The 17,312-nt window shown below is 38.6% G+C and overlaps 1 protein-coding gene and 1 long non-coding RNA gene across 3 annotated transcripts; both read left to right on the top strand.

Moving 5' to 3' along the window:
- Nucleotides 1-6,000: 6,000 nt before the first annotated feature.
- LOC107576139 (uncharacterized) lies at nt 6,001-7,731 on the top strand. Its single transcript, XR_001608005.1, has 3 exons — nt 6,001-6,400; nt 6,766-6,819; nt 6,946-7,731. It is a non-coding gene; the product is annotated as an uncharacterized lncRNA (long non-coding RNA).
- A 1,624-nt stretch (nt 7,732-9,355) lies between these two features.
- On the top strand, nt 9,356-10,769 carry LOC107576140 (protein HEXIM-like). Of its 2 annotated transcripts, none has more exons than XM_016262386.1 (2): nt 9,356-9,514; nt 9,725-10,769. In XM_016262386.1, the coding sequence occupies exon 2, from the start codon at nt 9,741-9,743 to the stop codon at nt 10,707-10,709; it is 969 nt and encodes a 322-aa protein (XP_016117872.1). In that variant the 5' UTR covers nt 9,356-9,514; nt 9,725-9,740; the 3' UTR covers nt 10,710-10,769. The 2 variants fall into 2 exon arrangements, with proteins under 2 accessions (XP_016117872.1, XP_016117871.1); XM_016262385.1 differs by having other exon boundaries at nt 9,356-9,519.
- The last annotated feature ends 6,543 nt before the right edge of the window (nt 10,770-17,312 follow it).

Below are 17,312 nucleotides of genomic sequence, written 5' to 3'. Positions count from 1 at the left end.
ATCCGGATACCATCCTCAATTTAGCGGGCAGATGGAGAGGAAGGTCCAGGAGATCAGCCGCTTCCTGAGAACCTTCTGCCAGAGCCACCAGGACTCCTGGAGCCAGTTTCTCGCCTGGGCCGAGTATGCACCGAATTCTCTCCGCCAGCAGGCAAGCGGTCTCACACCTTTTCAGTGCGTACTCTGCTATCAGCCCCCTCTCTTCCCATGGTCAGGCGAACCATCTGATGTTCCATCGGTCACCCACTGGTTCCAGGAGAGCGAGAAGGTCTGGGACGAAGTGCATCACCACCTGCAGAGGGCTGTGCGCAGGTACAAGAGCTACGCTGATGCCAGTAGACAACCTCCTCCCACCTACCAACCCGGGCAAAAGGTGTGGCTCTCTACCAGAGACATCCGCCTGCACCTCCCCTGCCGTAAGCTGAGTCCCAAATATATTGGTCCCTTCCAGGTCGTCAAACAGATCAACCCCATCAGTTATGAATTAAAATTACCCACACACTTCAGAATTCATCCCACTTTTCATGTGTTCCTGCTTAAACCTCACCATCCTCCTGTTTCTTTATCATCTACAGAGCCTGGTAACAGTGACAACCCCCAAGTACCTCAGATTGTGGACCCGGAGCCCGTCTACACAGTGAAGGAGATCATGGACTCTCGACGTTGGTGAGGCCACCTCTAATACCTCGTAGACTGGGAGGGGTACGAACCAGAGGAGCGGTGCTGGGTCCAACGTGACGACATCCTGGATCCCACTCTCCTCGCAGAATTCCACCAGCAACATCCACAGCGTCTAGCGCCCAGGAACAGAGGGCGGCCACCACCTCAGGAGCGGGCCGTGGAGGAGGGGGTACTGTCACGGAGTCACCAGGCTCTCTCACCACCACGCAACGACCCCAGTCACCTGAATTCTGAACACCTGCACTCAATCAGCATACCCTCATCAGCCCCAGCATATAAGCACACACCTCAGTTCAGTCTTTGTCTGTCCTCGATTAGGCTACAGACTCTCTATCCTGCGATCTCCAGTATTCCAGCGGACTCTCTCCAGTTCTCCTGAAAATAATCTCCGTTGAACGAAGATTATCTCCTTGAAGTTGCTACTAAAAACGACTTACCTCTCTGGCGCTGAGGTGTGTGCTTTCCGATCCTCATTCAACTTCATCAATAAGACTATTCCTATTCAATCATCCACCCGCACTCTGAGTTCTCCGTTCCATCGCTCCCTATACCTGTTTATGTTGCTTTACAATTAATAAATTGCTGGATTTATCCTAACCTCCCTGTCCAGAGTTTGTATATTTCCTGACAGCTGGGGCCCCATACCTGGAATTTATTTAGGGCCCCTGACCACTGCGCCACTCTATTGGTATTCCCTAGTATTCCGACACATTCTATTGAATTAATAGGAAGTCATCTGATTTGAGTAAGACAACATTATCTAATGAGTCACCGTTTTTATCTGAAGTCTCCCTGTACAAAGCTAATGTCCTAAGCATTTAAATGATTATTTGATTAAAGTTGGGAATTTCCCAATTAATTCACTTACAGTTATTCAATGTGGTCATAGGCGTAATTTGCGGGTGGGACATGTCCCCACCACTTTTTGCCAGGGTCGATATTGTCTCTACCACTTTTTGAAAGTAATTGAAAAATATATTGCGGAAGGTATGTATTAAAGGGAAAACAAGATCAACAAATCATTCTTCATAACCTAATTAGGGTGATAAAAAATAACAACAAAAAAACATTTGACTCCTTACGCATACATAGCTCGTGCAGTGCAATAACGACGTGATTTGCAGCTGTCGCACTTTTCGTAATGTCATTAGGCTATAGCATTTTGGAGAGCTTCCTTGTGCTAAGTAGGCCTGCCCTCTACTAAAGATGTTTCTAGTCAACTAGTCGCACGTTATATTAAATTGATTAATATAATAATATATTAACCATACTTCAATATAGGCTATAGGCAGATGAATTAGGCTAGAGCCTATTCCGCACTCAAGCTCGCGCTTAAAGCAATTGCCTCAAAGCACCGGCAAAGTGATTATGAACATGTCGGGGGGAAAATAAGACATTTTAATTATTTATTAATAAACTTGTGCTTTTTGAGTCAGTGTCGGGTGCAAAGATGAGGTTGGCGAATGCTGACGCTGACTCGCCATCTCCACATGGACGTGCCTTTAATAGAAATGCACCTTTTCATAAGGACTACAAAATTAAAGAATATTACAAAATCGAGTGGGTGAGTTTTGTTCTCATTTTGAAAAGCTTATCTTTGCTGTTTACCTCACCTTATGCTATGGAGTCTCTCTCTCTTTTTTTATATTTTATTCCTGAGTGTTTGCTAAATGTTCTGTAATTTATTAGTAATTATATAGCCTAATACAGCGTGTAGGCCTATGCCATACCTCATCTTAGTCGTTTTTGTTAATAACGTTTTGTAAGCTATTTGTCATTGAATACTGTTTTATTGTTGTTGTGCATTTTAATTAAAAATAATGAATCCATCTTTTTTTTTTTTTTTTTAGTCTTAAAAGGTGAAAGGTGTATCGATATATGCAAAACAGACAATTATATTTTATTGTAAAACTTGACGAGATCGTGAAAGCATCTGAAGCCCGGCTTATAACATGTCAAAAGAGAAACTCCCATTCACAAAATTCAAATTACAAATAATACTACTGATGAAAAAGAACGGGTTGAATGTTAACTAATTTCGTTTCCATATAACTATAAACTACAATAAAAGTTCATCAGCATGCATTGATTAATAGCATGTTGTAGCACAAAAAAATAAAAAATAAAAAAAACGTACTCGTGCAACCAACTGAGAAAGTTAATCGCAAAAGAGCGACCAGTGGGAAGAATGAGTCTGGAGCCCTGAATTGCCCAGCTCCCTCTGTCAATGATCTACCTGCGCTCAAAATTCTCTGGCACCGCCCCTGGTACATCGATGTATTTTTGAAACGCAAAAATTAAGTTTGTCCAACTCTAAACCCAGTCCCCAAGTAAATTAGGTTATTAAATAAAAAACTAGCAAAACAAGTTGCGCGGTGTCCCCACCACTTTTCAAAGCAAAGTTACGCCACTGAATGTGGTTATATAATTATGTTGTGTGTGAATACACTGATGAGCCATTACACCCCCAGCCAAGAGCAATGAGTGCACCTGACAACTGAATGGTGCAGCAGGTGCCCTTCACAGAGCAGTATATGTACCATCCGAGGACCAGCTTTTGGTCAGTAGAGTGTTTAGTGTCAAAATGGGAAAAGCTGCTGATTTATCTGAGTTTGATAAGGGACAAGTTGGGATGGCAAGGTGCCTCGGAACTTCGATCGTGGAAACGGTGTGCCTTGTGGGTTGTTGACATTCTGCTGTAGTGAGTATGTATCAAAAGTGGTGCACGAATGGCCAAACGATGAACCGTTGTCCAGCCGCGTGTCTTCCACGGTTTATTGAAGCCAGTGGGGAGCTGAGACTGTCACGCATTGTGCACAGCAGTAGGATGATTCCAAGGGCCCAACGCGATTTCTACCGAGGGGGGCCCAAGTCAACATGATGTTCAGGGGGCCATAGAAATGCCATAGAATTTGTGATGCCTTAAGTTAGAATGTTGTTCAATCAGGAAATAAAAGCTTTATTTCCAAGCATTTATACTGTCACTCTGAGAAAGCTGATGCATGCATTTTGCTTTGGATTGGAATACAACATAATGCAACAGAAGCTTGTGTTGTAATATTGTACATTTTAATCAATTTCAGATATGTTTGTTTAATATTTATTTCAAAATTACTTGCATAAAGAAATATATTTTGTTCTAGATCAATTACCTGTGTTGACCATATGCAGTTTATAATTCCATGAGCAATCCCATTCATTTATATAGATAAGTGTTTGAAACACACAGCATTATTCAATGTGTTGATGTAATTTCCACTGAAACAGGAAGTTAGGAAGGGACATATATTGTGTGCCTTTAAAAAAAAAAAAAAAGGCCAGTAGGGTTTAGTGTTTGTGCAGTTTTATAAAAAATTGTCAAATAAATTCCTTCTTTAGATTTAATTTAGAGCTGTTACTACTAAAAAAGTGAACATTTTCAGTAATAGCATTAGAAAGCGTGTTATATATGCTTGAGCATATGGCACTGATGTTATTTCTTCACACCATTGCTGTTCATAATGCAGAGGATGTCTAATCACTGATTCTTGAGAAGTAGGACAAAATGTTGCAAAATTGAAAAAATAAAACCTTGTACTCAGACAAATGAAACTACATTTATGTATCTTATATGTACTAAGCTACTGAGCTATGCTTTGATGCAACCACCCAACTTTTCTCTTTTTTAACAAAATGTGCTTTTTTACCTTGGACTGTGTAATATAATTTTAACTATCTTTAAAAGGAATCAAGTTTTTAACATTTCAAGACACATTCTCATGTTAGCAGACAGATTACACTTTCACATGTGACCAACAATTCCACAACAAATATAAGATATAATGAAATATTATCAAAATATTAATCTGATTTGTAGTCATTTTAACGATCAAATACATTGAATAAATCAATTACTGTTTTAAAGCAAACACAACAAACAGTGAGTGTTATTATTTAAAAAGCTTTTATTCAAGATTCACATTTAAGTAGTTTGATATACCATTGGAACACAAATGATCTATTTTCTCTCATCTCAGAACAGTATGTCTGCTGTGCATCTGCTATGGTGACAAGGTAACTTTTAAAAACAGTTAAATGAACAAATAAAACAATTAGTTGTTACCTCTATCCATTTACATTCACCAGGATCTTAATATTCAGATTTAAACATCCTAACAGATGATCCCAAAATTATCAGAACACATATTATCATATACGAACAAACTGTATTATGAATAGATATGTTTTATCCAGTGTTATGTGTTCCCTCAGCCTTATGCTACCTGAATCTTATGTTCCCTCAACCCTAACTCTGCTAGAAGTGATTACTATTAATCCACAAAAGCAATATATGCAATATATTTTTATTTTTACATTTTAATGAATGTCTGACAGTGTTGACAAAAAGTGGGGACAGAACTTTGAAACCTTATGAAACATGCATGTGTCACTAAAAAACAACCTTGCTTTGATATGAGCTATTAAGTGTTGCTTTTGATAAAACAAGCTCTTTTTCATCGTAAAAAACAAAAAAACATTTTTATCTATTTTATAACATGAATGATTGAACCCTTCTCTGTGGACACACTGTTTTAGATGAAGTGAGAAGACAATAAGTGTCATAGATTTTATATAATAATGAAATTAAATTGAAGGAGATAATTGTGTAAAATACATTCTATTATTAATCCCCCGTAACATTTACAATTGAAAATATGTTCATTTTTAAACCTAATAGCAGTTACAATTGCTGGACATGTTTTGTCCCATGTCTTAAGAATCAGTGTAATGTTTGATGTTTTATCTCCTCCATTGCACTTTAAAATATAGCATTCTGAGTAGAATTCAAATGGGTTGGATACATTTGGTGGTCCACATATGATCTGCTCTGCAATATTGTCTCTGGACCGAAGTGACCGATTTCAGCAACCTTAGTGTCTTTTAAGAGTGGGATGCTTCAGATCTTCAAGAGCATTTGATTGGACAGAACATTTGATGAGAAGCTAAAGTGCAAAATGATGTCATCAAAATTGTTAATCCATATTGGCAGAATAAATCTTCCAAATGCAAATCAGTGTTTTGAAAAACACTAGCTTACAGATAACCTTAAGACTAACATATACATAAGAACAAGTTTTGCTCACCAAGACTGTATTTATTTGAATAAAATACAATAAAAACAATTACAATAAAACTGCAATATTATAATAATAATATTACTACATTTTGAAATTTTATGTTATAATATATTTTAAAATAATTAAAAAAAAAGTAATTTATTCGTAAATCTAAATTTTTAGCAGCCGTTACGGCAGTCTTTAGTGTCACTTGATCTTTCAGAAATCATTCTAATATGCTGATTTGGTAAAGAAATGAAATTGCCTTCAGGTCTGAAGCAGAATTCACTCAAAATACTTCATCATCACATTATTAGTGCAAACAGATCAGGGTGATCTCAAAAGTGTGGATGGTATCGCCTACATTGAAACCAAAAAAACGTATGTATGCATATGTTTTTGTTACAGGTTATATGGCTCCCCGCAATGCTAGGTGGGCGGAGCAGCTTGCCTCAGGGGCTGGTTCAGGGCAAGGGGGCAGAGACGATTCTAAGGGTGGGCCTGACAGGTTACAGAACAGCCAGGTGCAGCAGCAGATTATTCTAGCCTTCCAGCAACTCAGCGAGGACATGCAGAGCATCATGCAACGACTAGAGGTGGTTGAATACCTTGCAACTGCAAATGTAAGGAAGCTGAATAAAATAAAAGCCAAAAAAGTGCATGTTATTTGTCAAAACTGAGCAGTATAATGAATAGCGACAGAATGCTGCATGGTTTCAGTTTGCAAATGTTAATTTGAATTTAAAAAAAAATAATAGAAAATATTTAAGAATTGAAGAAATAGCACAAGTGTTGATCTCTAAAAAGATTAGTCATAGATGTCATAATGGCATGTCTTTAAATGTCATTATACATTTTTTTTATTTGTTCTGTAAAATATTTTCTTCATTCATCTTGTATTATTTCCACCAGTAATGATTTTGATAAGTAAATAAAAATGAATGTGTCTTTATTTTCATTATATTTTTATCTGTATATTTGTTTTAAGGCTCAAAGTTTACAGCGGAGATCCCATTTACACTTGACAGCTGCAGAAACTGAGGTAAAACTTGTGATAGACTTGGTATGAATTTCAAGACTCAACTGCTGCTTGTCACCGCTCAATCATATGCTGTGTATTTTATGTGTAGAAAAGAGAATTCTTTAATATTTTAATTTCATTTTACAGGAGAAATGGTGGCCATTTGACATCTCTGGACGTACATTATTACTGTTGTTAGTGTGGCCTTTTGTGACTCAGGCACTGATGTTTCTACTGAGATGGAGGAAGAGAAAGATTAATGTGTGCTTATGAATTTACTGTATTGAGTTCAAATGAAAGTAGAAGTCACAATGATAACTAATTAATTGTGACCTAGCATTCAATGCTTCAAATGTAGCACTTTGTTAGCATGAGGTGAAGAGAGGAAATGTTATAATCTCATATCTCTGAAATCTGAGGAAGATTAAATGTATGAACAAGATGAATGCAGTTCTTAGAGACATCCTGGAGTTAATTATTTAATTGAATGTCCATGATGTGTTCCATTGTAATTCTGCTTAAATGTAGCCATGTGCAGAGACTTTGTCAATAATATATAATATACATATTATCGTATTTTGAAAATAAGTTATGTTTATTAGTATCTCTGTGCTGATGGTTGAAATTGACCTTGTAAATGCCATCTGCACCACAACAAAGGATTACAGTCCTGCTGATCTTACTTGTAGGATGTTGCAGGGTGCCAGGCTTTTTTTTGTAGAACTGACAAAAAAAATGTATGCAATCAAAAAAAGCCTTAAATAACTACAGGGGCCTTCACGTGGGGTACATGCTCTGATATGAGAAAAAAGAACCAGCAACAGCATATTCTGACTATCATGTTCTATAATGAAAGAATACACATATATAAACAAAACAAATGGATTTTATGTAATGGTCATCCACTTGTTACTTTTATTAAACATGCTATTTTAAAGCGGTTGTTCACAAATAGAACTTTGCTGGGTCGTTTACTTTGTGTAGCTGCAACGAATGAGTTTGAATAGGTACTCGATTCATTTAGTAATATCTAGGGGAGTAAATTAAACTAAATCCATCTCTTCAGGAACTACTATCGTTTCATATTAGATGCATTCATCTAGGTAAATGTCATGTACAGCCCCATCGATACCCGTGGAATTAAACCAAGTATCGGGACTCTTCGATTCTTTCTGTAATTGTTGTCGTCCACAAAAACACAATCATGATATCACCAGTTCTTTCTGGCCCTTGCAAATGCCTTCAGTAATTATATGACCATTTTTAGCACTACTGATTAAGATGGAAAGTTGAATGCAATGCTATGTTAGGAAATATGCTTTTACCCTTTGTCGACAAAATGGTAGTCTTTAAGAATATGAATTTTTAAAACTTCATGTAAAAAATGATATCGAACAGGCCGTGTGTTTTTTGTTTTGTTTTCGCGTTGGTTCAACAAATGCGAGGCAGCTATAGCTAACTTCCCTAGCACGACTTAATTTCTGGGCGAGCACAGCAACGGGTTTTAATTTTTCAAGCATTTCCATTTCTAAATTAGAAGAGACAGTGCATTGCTGTCTTCTAAAACGTTTTTTTGAAAATAGCGTGAAGGCGTAATCTGTAATCATTTCTCTAATACAAGAAAGCTTTGCCAACTAATGTTAGCTTGTCACTAAATCCATCTGTTCTAATATATCTAGCAGAGACCGCAGGGAATTCCGAGTATTTAAATGTCTATGTGAAATACATGTAAAATGGTGGCTAGTCTTAGTTTTAACCAGTTTGCTTGTGCTAGCTTATTCACGTTAATCTAGACTCATCCAGGTGGTTAGCTAGCGAACAATCAGGTTGCTAAACAATAATAGCTTCTTCGTTTAATAGTTTGAGCTCAATGCAAGAAACAACCCAATGACGTTTTTTTTTACTTTATGTTGCTACATTTCACTTTAACAAGGGAAAACACTTAAGTCGTTATAAACTGCAAATTCGTCATCATCATGGATACAAACGTTACAATTCACTTTCCACGGAGAACATACTGCTTGAAACAGAACTACTTTTTGCTTGAGGGGTGATCAATCCTCACAAGGGCTCAGGGTGTGTGTTTAATTGTTAAGAGTAGCGATGCAAAGTAACCAAACGCGATATTGTATACTACAACGTTGTGCTTTGTAAATACAATGCGGCATCAACATAATTTGTAGAGTTGTTTCTTTGTAAATAGGTGAAAGTTTAATGCATTGTAGAATGGGGCGGATGTTTCTACCTGCTTCGGCTATGCTTGGTAGCGTCCACTAGAGCAACCGGGAGAGCTTTCTTTTCGATTGACAATGAAAACTACCAATCAGAATGCTTCGACTGGACAGTGCGCTCACAAAAACTTTTTATCCAGTGAAAATTGCGAGTGGGCGTAGCCCGCCCGGGACCGAAAACAGTCGTTGGATTGTGGGTAATGGAGGTTTTACGGCAGAGATTGTTGTGTGCAAATGCCTAGCGGGACTTCAAGTCCCACAAAGCAGGAAAAAACGAGGACTGGCCGCATGCGCCTTTACGTGGGGGAGGTAATAAATTCAGAAGCCCCAGTGTTCTCCGTATCAGAAGCGAATTGGAGTTTGCATTGGAGGGAAATGGTCTCGTACCCGTAAAGATACCAAGTCAATAGTAGTCGGAACAGAAAGAGTTCACATTAACAGTCTTAGATAGCATAATAACTCAAACACGAAATTGGAGTTGAACGGTGAGGTAACTCAAATTTAACTTAATGCGAGTTTATTAATGCTGTTTCTTATGTTAAAATGTTCGTTCACTTTTAAAAAAGCATTTCCCTTTTCCTCCGTGTTTGGTGAATTGTTTTAAATGGCAGCGGTCAGGAACAAGATTTCTATTCATACCTCAGTTTAAAAGGGTGTCCCTCATCTCAATGATAACAAACTTGTATCTCCTTCAGGTGGGAGTGTACAGTTATGGAGCTTATTAAAGAAGAAGCTGCACCGGAGGATAACAGCAGAGGGCGGCAGAGGGATGGTCTGACATGTGTCTCCTCAAAGCAAGTGCAAGGAAACCAGCTGGAGATCTGTTCGGGTTTGGTGTCTGGAGATACACATCCTATGTGTCGCGGCCGGGATAGGAGTGATCCGGAGCCCAAGGCTGGTGACGCAGCAAGTGACGACGGCTTTCCTGCGGACAAAACAAATAAGAGAGACACTGGTTGCACGACAGTAAACACCGAGGGGCTGTCAGATGGCCGCCAGGGCAAGAAGAAACACCGGCGGCGACCCTCCAAGAAGAAGCGCCGCTGGAAGCCTTACTTCAAATTAACCTGGGAGGAGAAGAAAGAGCTAGATGAACGCGAGACCGCCCGTGCATCGCGGGTGCGCGCTGAGATGTTCGCCAAAGGTCTGCCCGTTGCCCCATACAACACCACCCAGTTCTTGATGGAGGAGCACGACCGCGAAGAACCTGACCTCAACACGGAGCTGGGCGGCAGAAAATCCGGGGCGATCCGCTCCGATGACACGGCCAGCGAAGATGAGAATTTCGAAGGCGAAGATGAAGAAGAGGAGGAGGGCGGCGGCGGCGGCGGAGGCAGCGACGGTATGGGCAGACCCGGGCACGCAGGCGGAGAGTTTTTGCAGAGAGACTTTTCTGAGACCTATGAGCGGTACCACGTCGAGACTCTCCAAAATATGTCTAAACCAGAACTGGTTCGGGAATACCTGGAGCTGGAGAAGTGTATGTCACGGTTAGAAGAGGAGAACAACTGGCTTCGCCACGTCCGGAGAAACCCCGAGTCCCCAGCAGACGGCACCGGTGTTCAGCGCCTGCGGGAACTGGAGATTGAGGTGGAGAGACTGAGAGCCGAGAATAACGAGTTATTACTCAAAACCCCTGAAAGTAGAGGGCCAGGACTCAACCAGTCTCAGTCATGCTGAATCAATGTTTTATTTCTGTTGTACGTCAAATCGTTGCACTGTCTTACTGTAAAAACAGCATCTCTGTGGTAGCTATTACCCTTTCAGCCTTTGCCATCTGAAGGTTTTTTTTTTTCTGACAGAATTTTATTAAAATATTTCGTGCGGTCCCACATATTTGGTCAGTCCACAATATAGGTTCGTGATTTGTACAATTAAATTAACAAAACGAATAGCCTACAATGTTTTGTATAAAATTAAAGAATGATCAGAGACTACTCTTAAGTTTCCTTGAGTATTTGCAATAACCTCACAAATTACAACTCGGCTAATTTCAATTTTGTCAATTTACCATAATCATTGAGTATTTAAACTTGCATTTCATTTAAAAACCGAAAACATGGAGCGCTTCAGATACATATTTGTTGGCACACATGCTTCAGTGTTAATGCATGACAAGACCGTATGTTGTAAACAGTGGAAAACAGTTAATGTTGTGTTGCCCAAATATATCGTTGATTAAATTATTTAAAATTTTAGTTCAAATTTTATTTGTCTTTTTATGTTGCCTGTTATATTCTCTGTGAGTTGTTACATTATAAATATCCAAAACTTAATTGAGGAGTCATTTTCAATTTTCTTGCAACCAGTTATCAAAAACACCAAGTTCTCTTGCAAACATTTTTGCATAGATCTAAAATGACTAATCTATTTAAAACCTTGAAATATCTAATAAATAAGTAAATGAAAGTGTGATGTATAACTAAGGAAAATCTGTTAAATTATTTATTTAATTTTGTCAGAATATTGTTTTAATGTAGAAAAGGAAATCAATATGACCATGAGATTCAGAAGGACAAAATATTTTGTAAGCAAATATGAACAAATGCAGTTGGGTTCCAGCCCCTTCAGGATTTGGATGCCTGTGTTAATATGAATTTTCTACTACACTTTCTCACTCACCTCTAAGATATATCACTGGCTTTCTGACTTTTACAAAAATCCTCTAAACATTAATGGCTGCGAAGTTACAGAAAATATTTTATCAGAGGGTTTGATATGGTATTTTATCAAAGACCTTTCATGTAGTTTTTACAGAACCTACCTGTGTTGCATTTAGTGTAAAACGCTGATCAAAGTCTGATCAATTATAACATCTCTATATAGACATTCTAACCTACAGAGGTTAACATTCCATATGTGCTGATTAACCCAAATTATTTTAATATTGTGTAGGTCTTGCAGTTTTCCTGCACATATGCACTCCACACAGAAAGAAGACATTTATATAACAGCACAAAGGTAAACCAGTATACTGACTTTTGCACTATTCAAAAAAAGAAAAGTCTTAATATGTATTATATCATATTTAGCATTTGAACACAGGATACTTTAGCAAGGCTTTGTATTTGTTACAAAAGTTGGTCCACACAATCACCCATACACTGTATGTGCAGTACATGCAAAAGGAGCGTATGACATTCAGTATTCATTAAATCGAGATTAGATCAAAAGGGGATATGAAGTTTACAAAGACACTTCCTGGTCACAAAAGATGAACTCTGCACAGGTGTATCAAAGCCATTATGAAGCAAGCTATATCAAATAGGCAGTAGAGGAAAGAACACAGTGAGTTAGAGATAAAATAGCAGTTGTCCTTGAATACTGTGTAATAGCAGTGTGCAGGGCTGCCACTAACACAGCTTTTATCGCAATGGAGAACTATTAAAGGGCAGGTAGTGGTGTTTGTAAGCAGATGAGAACTCCAGACCACAATCTTTTTTGAAGAAGTAGTTTTGTGGCAGTCTATCACTCTGCAGCTCTCGCCTGGTCACCCTCTGAAGCTAAGCACCATTGAGCCTGGTCCGTACCTGGATGGGAGACCTCCTGAGGAAAACTAGTTTGCTCCTGGAAGAGGTGCTAGTGAGGCCAGCAAGGGGTGCTCACCCTGTGGACTGAGTGGGTCCTAGCACCCCAGTATAGTGACGAGGACACTATACTGTCAAAAAGCACCGTCCTTTGGATGAGATGTTAAACTGAGGTCCTGACTCTCTGTGGTCATTAAAAATCCCAGGATGTCTTTCAAAAAGTGTAGAGATGTGACCCTTGACATTCTGACCAAATTTGCCTATTGATCTCTATTCATCATCATGGCCTCCTAATCATCCCCATATCTACTGATTGGCTTCATCACTCTGTCTCCTCTCCACCAATAAACTGGTGTGTGGTGTGCGTTCTAGTGCACTGTGGCTGCAGTCACATCATCCAGGTGGATGCTGCACATTGGTGGTGGTTGAGGAGACCCCCTCCCTCTCACTTTGAGTGCTTAGAAAAGCACTATATAAATGTAATGAATTATTATTATTATTATTTATGGATATGTAATATAAATATCGCATTACACAGCTTTCTCTAATACTTGATTCTGGTCAATTACAGAATTGAGCGGTCAGGTATTTCATAATATAGTGCTCCAGTCATTATATAGTTTTGTAGACCAACCTGGAAGTTAGCATCCTAGCACCCTAAATGCAAGTTATAAACTACTTAAAGCTTCCAACAATTCTTTCAGTCTTGTTAAAAAAATAAAAAATCCAAGTGGTTTGCGTTACAATAATTTGCAAAAGCGCAATTCTAAATACAACGAGGCTGTAAAAGCGGACTAGATGAATTTACCTGTTTGGTGTGATAAGGTTTAACGTCTCTGAGTGTAGTCCAATTTTGCTACTTGTTAGCAACTGTTTTCAAGACCAGTAAAAGCTTTTAAAAAACACAAGGGGAATTACTTATGTATTACTGAGAATAAAATGTTAAAAAATAACTTTAGCTTGTGTTAACCACATAATTTAAGGTATTTGACAAAAATACAGCTAGTTAATCAGAATGATTTCCGCAGGTACCAATACCGATAGTTTAGTTTTCTTAAAGAAAAAAAAACTCTCCCAACTAATGCTATAAATTATACAGGTAACCCTCTCACTTGATAAAAGAACATTAGAGGTTATAATTAACAAAACTATCATATTCAATGCTGTTTATTTTCAGATATATTAATCACATTCAAATAAAATGTTTGTATACAACTCAATTGCACATAAGGTAGTTTACATAAAAACTTGTCTTCATGACAGATTTATGCAAACATACATATATAATTAACAGTAAATAAACATTGTGAAAAATTTATAATTTGAGCTAGGGCCAAAATGCAACATTTAGTAACACTGTTCACAAGCTATTTTATTTGGCACCTTTATTTCAGTTGAAATGCTGACTGAGTGATTACATGAGACATGATACATTTCAGTAAGTCGTATTGTATCTTTAAACATACCTTCTGATGTTCATTCATGTTTATTTCACACATAACTTGTATTGAAGTGGAAGAGACTTGTGCTCCGCACTGCCACTTGAACTGAGCAGTGATGTGTCATGCCACATTTAAAAGTGTCAAAATCGGCACTTTTTGTTGGAATTTTGTGATAAAATGTACAGGACTTGAAAGCTGAGACTTTGTTTCTTATCAGAAGTAAAGTGCAAACCTCTTTGCGATTATTGGATGGGAGGCGCATTACAAATAATGTTTGGTCAAGGAAAAAACATGGACCTTGCAACCCTGGCTTGAACTGCAGGTGATTTGTAAGGTTAAATAGAACTCATGTTAACGACGCTGCATTATTATTGCTTGTACAGCTCTAAATTCAACACAAGAAACACTTTCTATATGAAAGGTGCTGTCTGACACAATTTTTCTTTTGACTGACATGATATAATCCACTCTGATCATTGGTTGTTTTTGAACAATCGGCCGTTGACCAGTAGGTTAGATAAGTGTTTATATTGATTAAAATTATTATTGTACAATACATCGGTACATCCCTACCAAAAACCCAATTCAAAAAAAGTTTTTTACGCTATGGCACAGTAAATGCTTTTAAGGCATCAGCCACCATAATTGTAACTTTTTTTTAAAATTGTGTATAACTGTAGAATTCATGGTGAAAAACCCAAGCAGTTTTCTGTTTGTCAGTGCAGCAAATTTGTAACCAACCTGATGTGAAAACTGTGTGGGGAAATCTTTCCCCCTCAAGATTGATAGATGATTGTTCATGGGCTAGTTTTTTTTCTTTCAGAAGCTTTAATATAATATTCATTTAAAATAATTTTGACTCAACTAAATTTTTATATTTATATTTGATGAGTAGCCATGTAATAAGCAGATTAATATACAGTGAGATGGTGGGAGCACCGAATAGCATTAGGGCCTTTCGCACCGCTTTAATTCCAGAACTAAATGTACAGTACTAAAGAACTGGGACGATTTTGCGCGAACTATTTCCCAGTACCATTTAAAGGGTTGCATTCGCACCAACAGTGTGTACTAGGAACCGGTCGACAGCGACGTCATTTGTGCGCAGTGTTCAACAACGGAAACAAAGAAAAACAACGTTAACAACAGGAGGATGGAGGACGCTGTGATCGGAGCTGTGTTTCTGTTGTGTCTCGCGGGTTTCACAATAATGGACATGGAAAGTCGACGTATACGTAAAGCGATTGAAAGAACGGAAAGGAGGACTAAGAATCTCCAACGACAACTGGCAGTGCTACATTTGCTACAAGTGCCTGCACTTCAGCATCCGTCCATCTATCGCTGTTCTCCATACTTGCGAAATAAGTTGACACAATGTTTACAGTATGTTTACATGGCGTTTTAAATCATGGCGGGGGAGAGCGTTTTCATACGCGTTTGGCCAATCAATGTCTACTTACGTCACGATTAGTACCAGTTGTGCTGGTTAGACCCTGCTCCGGAGTAGAAGCTAATTTGGTTCTCGAAAAAGGAAGTCCGGTAATAAAATTGCTCCCAGTTCCGGCGGTGCGAAAACGCCAAAAAGTGGGTAGTTCCACAATTAGTTCTGGTACTATGAAAAGGTTCCTGCAGTGCGAAAGACCCTATTTTCACACTCAAACACTCAAAATAATTTTCTGCACCTGTTGGTAGGTGCCACATTGTGCTTAATAATGCTTTTGACTCCTGTGATATAATGAGAATGGTGCTCTGTCATATGGTTTATGGTAATATGGCACTTGCTTTAGCTGCCATATTAGCCCTCCTCTTGTGCAGGAGCAGGTGAGAAAACAAAAGCATTAAAGCTTTTTAAAGAGAAGGGCTAAAGTTGAAAAGGGGTTGTTTATGTGTTTCCTGTTTTAGTGCTTTATTGTCTTATTGCTTGGTTATCCCAGCATATTAACCAGAACAGTGTGGCGCCTCCAGTCTCCTCTCTTGCGGCGTGTCTTCGGTAAGCCTGCATGTCCACAAGCCATCGGCTGATCGGTTGACCTGCCCTTGACACATGCAGCCCCGCTAAAGTCGTCCATGCTGCTCCTACCAAGTGACAGAGACTGACACAGCTTCTCTTGACCTCTAACAAGTGATTATTTGCCTGTTGAGAAGGCCAGAGGGTGTATGATAAAGGTAGGTATCACCCCTAAGCCCTGGTCCTCTTCAGTCAGGCTCAGCTCTACATACAGCGAGTGAGGTCGCACTCTTTCTCCTCTCAGTTTCCTCAAGGTGAGACTGTGAGTGATATTTGAGGGCTGTGGTGGATTGAAGCAGGTGGCGGAAGAAGAGTATGTCGAATGTGATGTGGCTCTGAGCCCTGACACATTCTGGTGGTGTGAATACAGGAAGCTCTGAGGGCGCTGAGACTGAATCCAACCTGTTTGTTTTCTCTTACAAACCTCAACTCCTACCTCATCCCATTTCTTCTGAAGAATGGTGTTCTCCTCCTCTGCCACCCTTTGTTCATCTTGGTCCTCCTCCGGGTGTTTTGGTTTTCCCTCCATCATGTTGACTTCCTCACTCTCTTCTTTTGATTTTTGGTGTGGGCATCTGCTTTGTCTTGCTTTGCTGTCCGCTGGAACCTCTCTGTTGTCATTGATTTTCTCATAGCTGCTGGCTTTGATTGGCTCGTGCTCAGACACTTCATCAGTGCTGCTGTCTGCAGGGCCAGTGATCTGGTGTTTCTTTCTCTTCTGGGTCACAGATGATATGATAGTCATAGGGAGGAAGTCTTTGACACTCAGGTCTTTCTTGGATGTTGATGTTCCCTGTGATAAAAGAAGTTGCATTTCTTTGCAGAGCTCAAAAAGTGTTACAACATTTTTTTCCTGCTGAATCTGAAGTTTTCTGAGAACTTTTTTTTCGGTAACAAATGTCAAAATCAGACGTTTATCTGAGAGACATGAAAAAACTGAAAATCTGGAATCCTAAATTGTTTAAACAATCCTGGAAACAAAAAAGTTTTATTTATTTATTTGTTTTTTAATGAAAAACAAAGCAAGGTCATGATGTTAATTGAATAAGACATACTTTCGATTCTCTTGTGACTCTTTGTATCATTCTGGACTCTTTGGAACATTCTGAAATCATGATGGATTACGTGATCATCTGGTTTGACACAAACCTGTGAAGTTCATGAAGCTCAAGTGCTGCTGTCATTAAAGCAAAATGGTGTCTAAAATAGACATTCTGAAATTAATGTAAATTTTTCAATTAAACTTTTTAAAATTAAAATGATGATGACAGTATAATTTATAATGGAAAACATCTACTATATATAT

The sequence above is a fragment of the Sinocyclocheilus grahami genome, unplaced genomic scaffold (genome assembly GCF_001515645.1).
Source record: "Sinocyclocheilus grahami isolate Dianchi unplaced genomic scaffold, SAMN03320097.WGS_v1.1 scaffold3254.1, whole genome shotgun sequence".
NCBI classification, from domain to species: Eukaryota; Metazoa; Chordata; class Actinopteri; order Cypriniformes; family Cyprinidae; genus Sinocyclocheilus; species Sinocyclocheilus grahami.
Note: the sequence above shows the minus strand (reverse complement) of the source record. Positions and strands in the feature narration are given on the sequence as shown.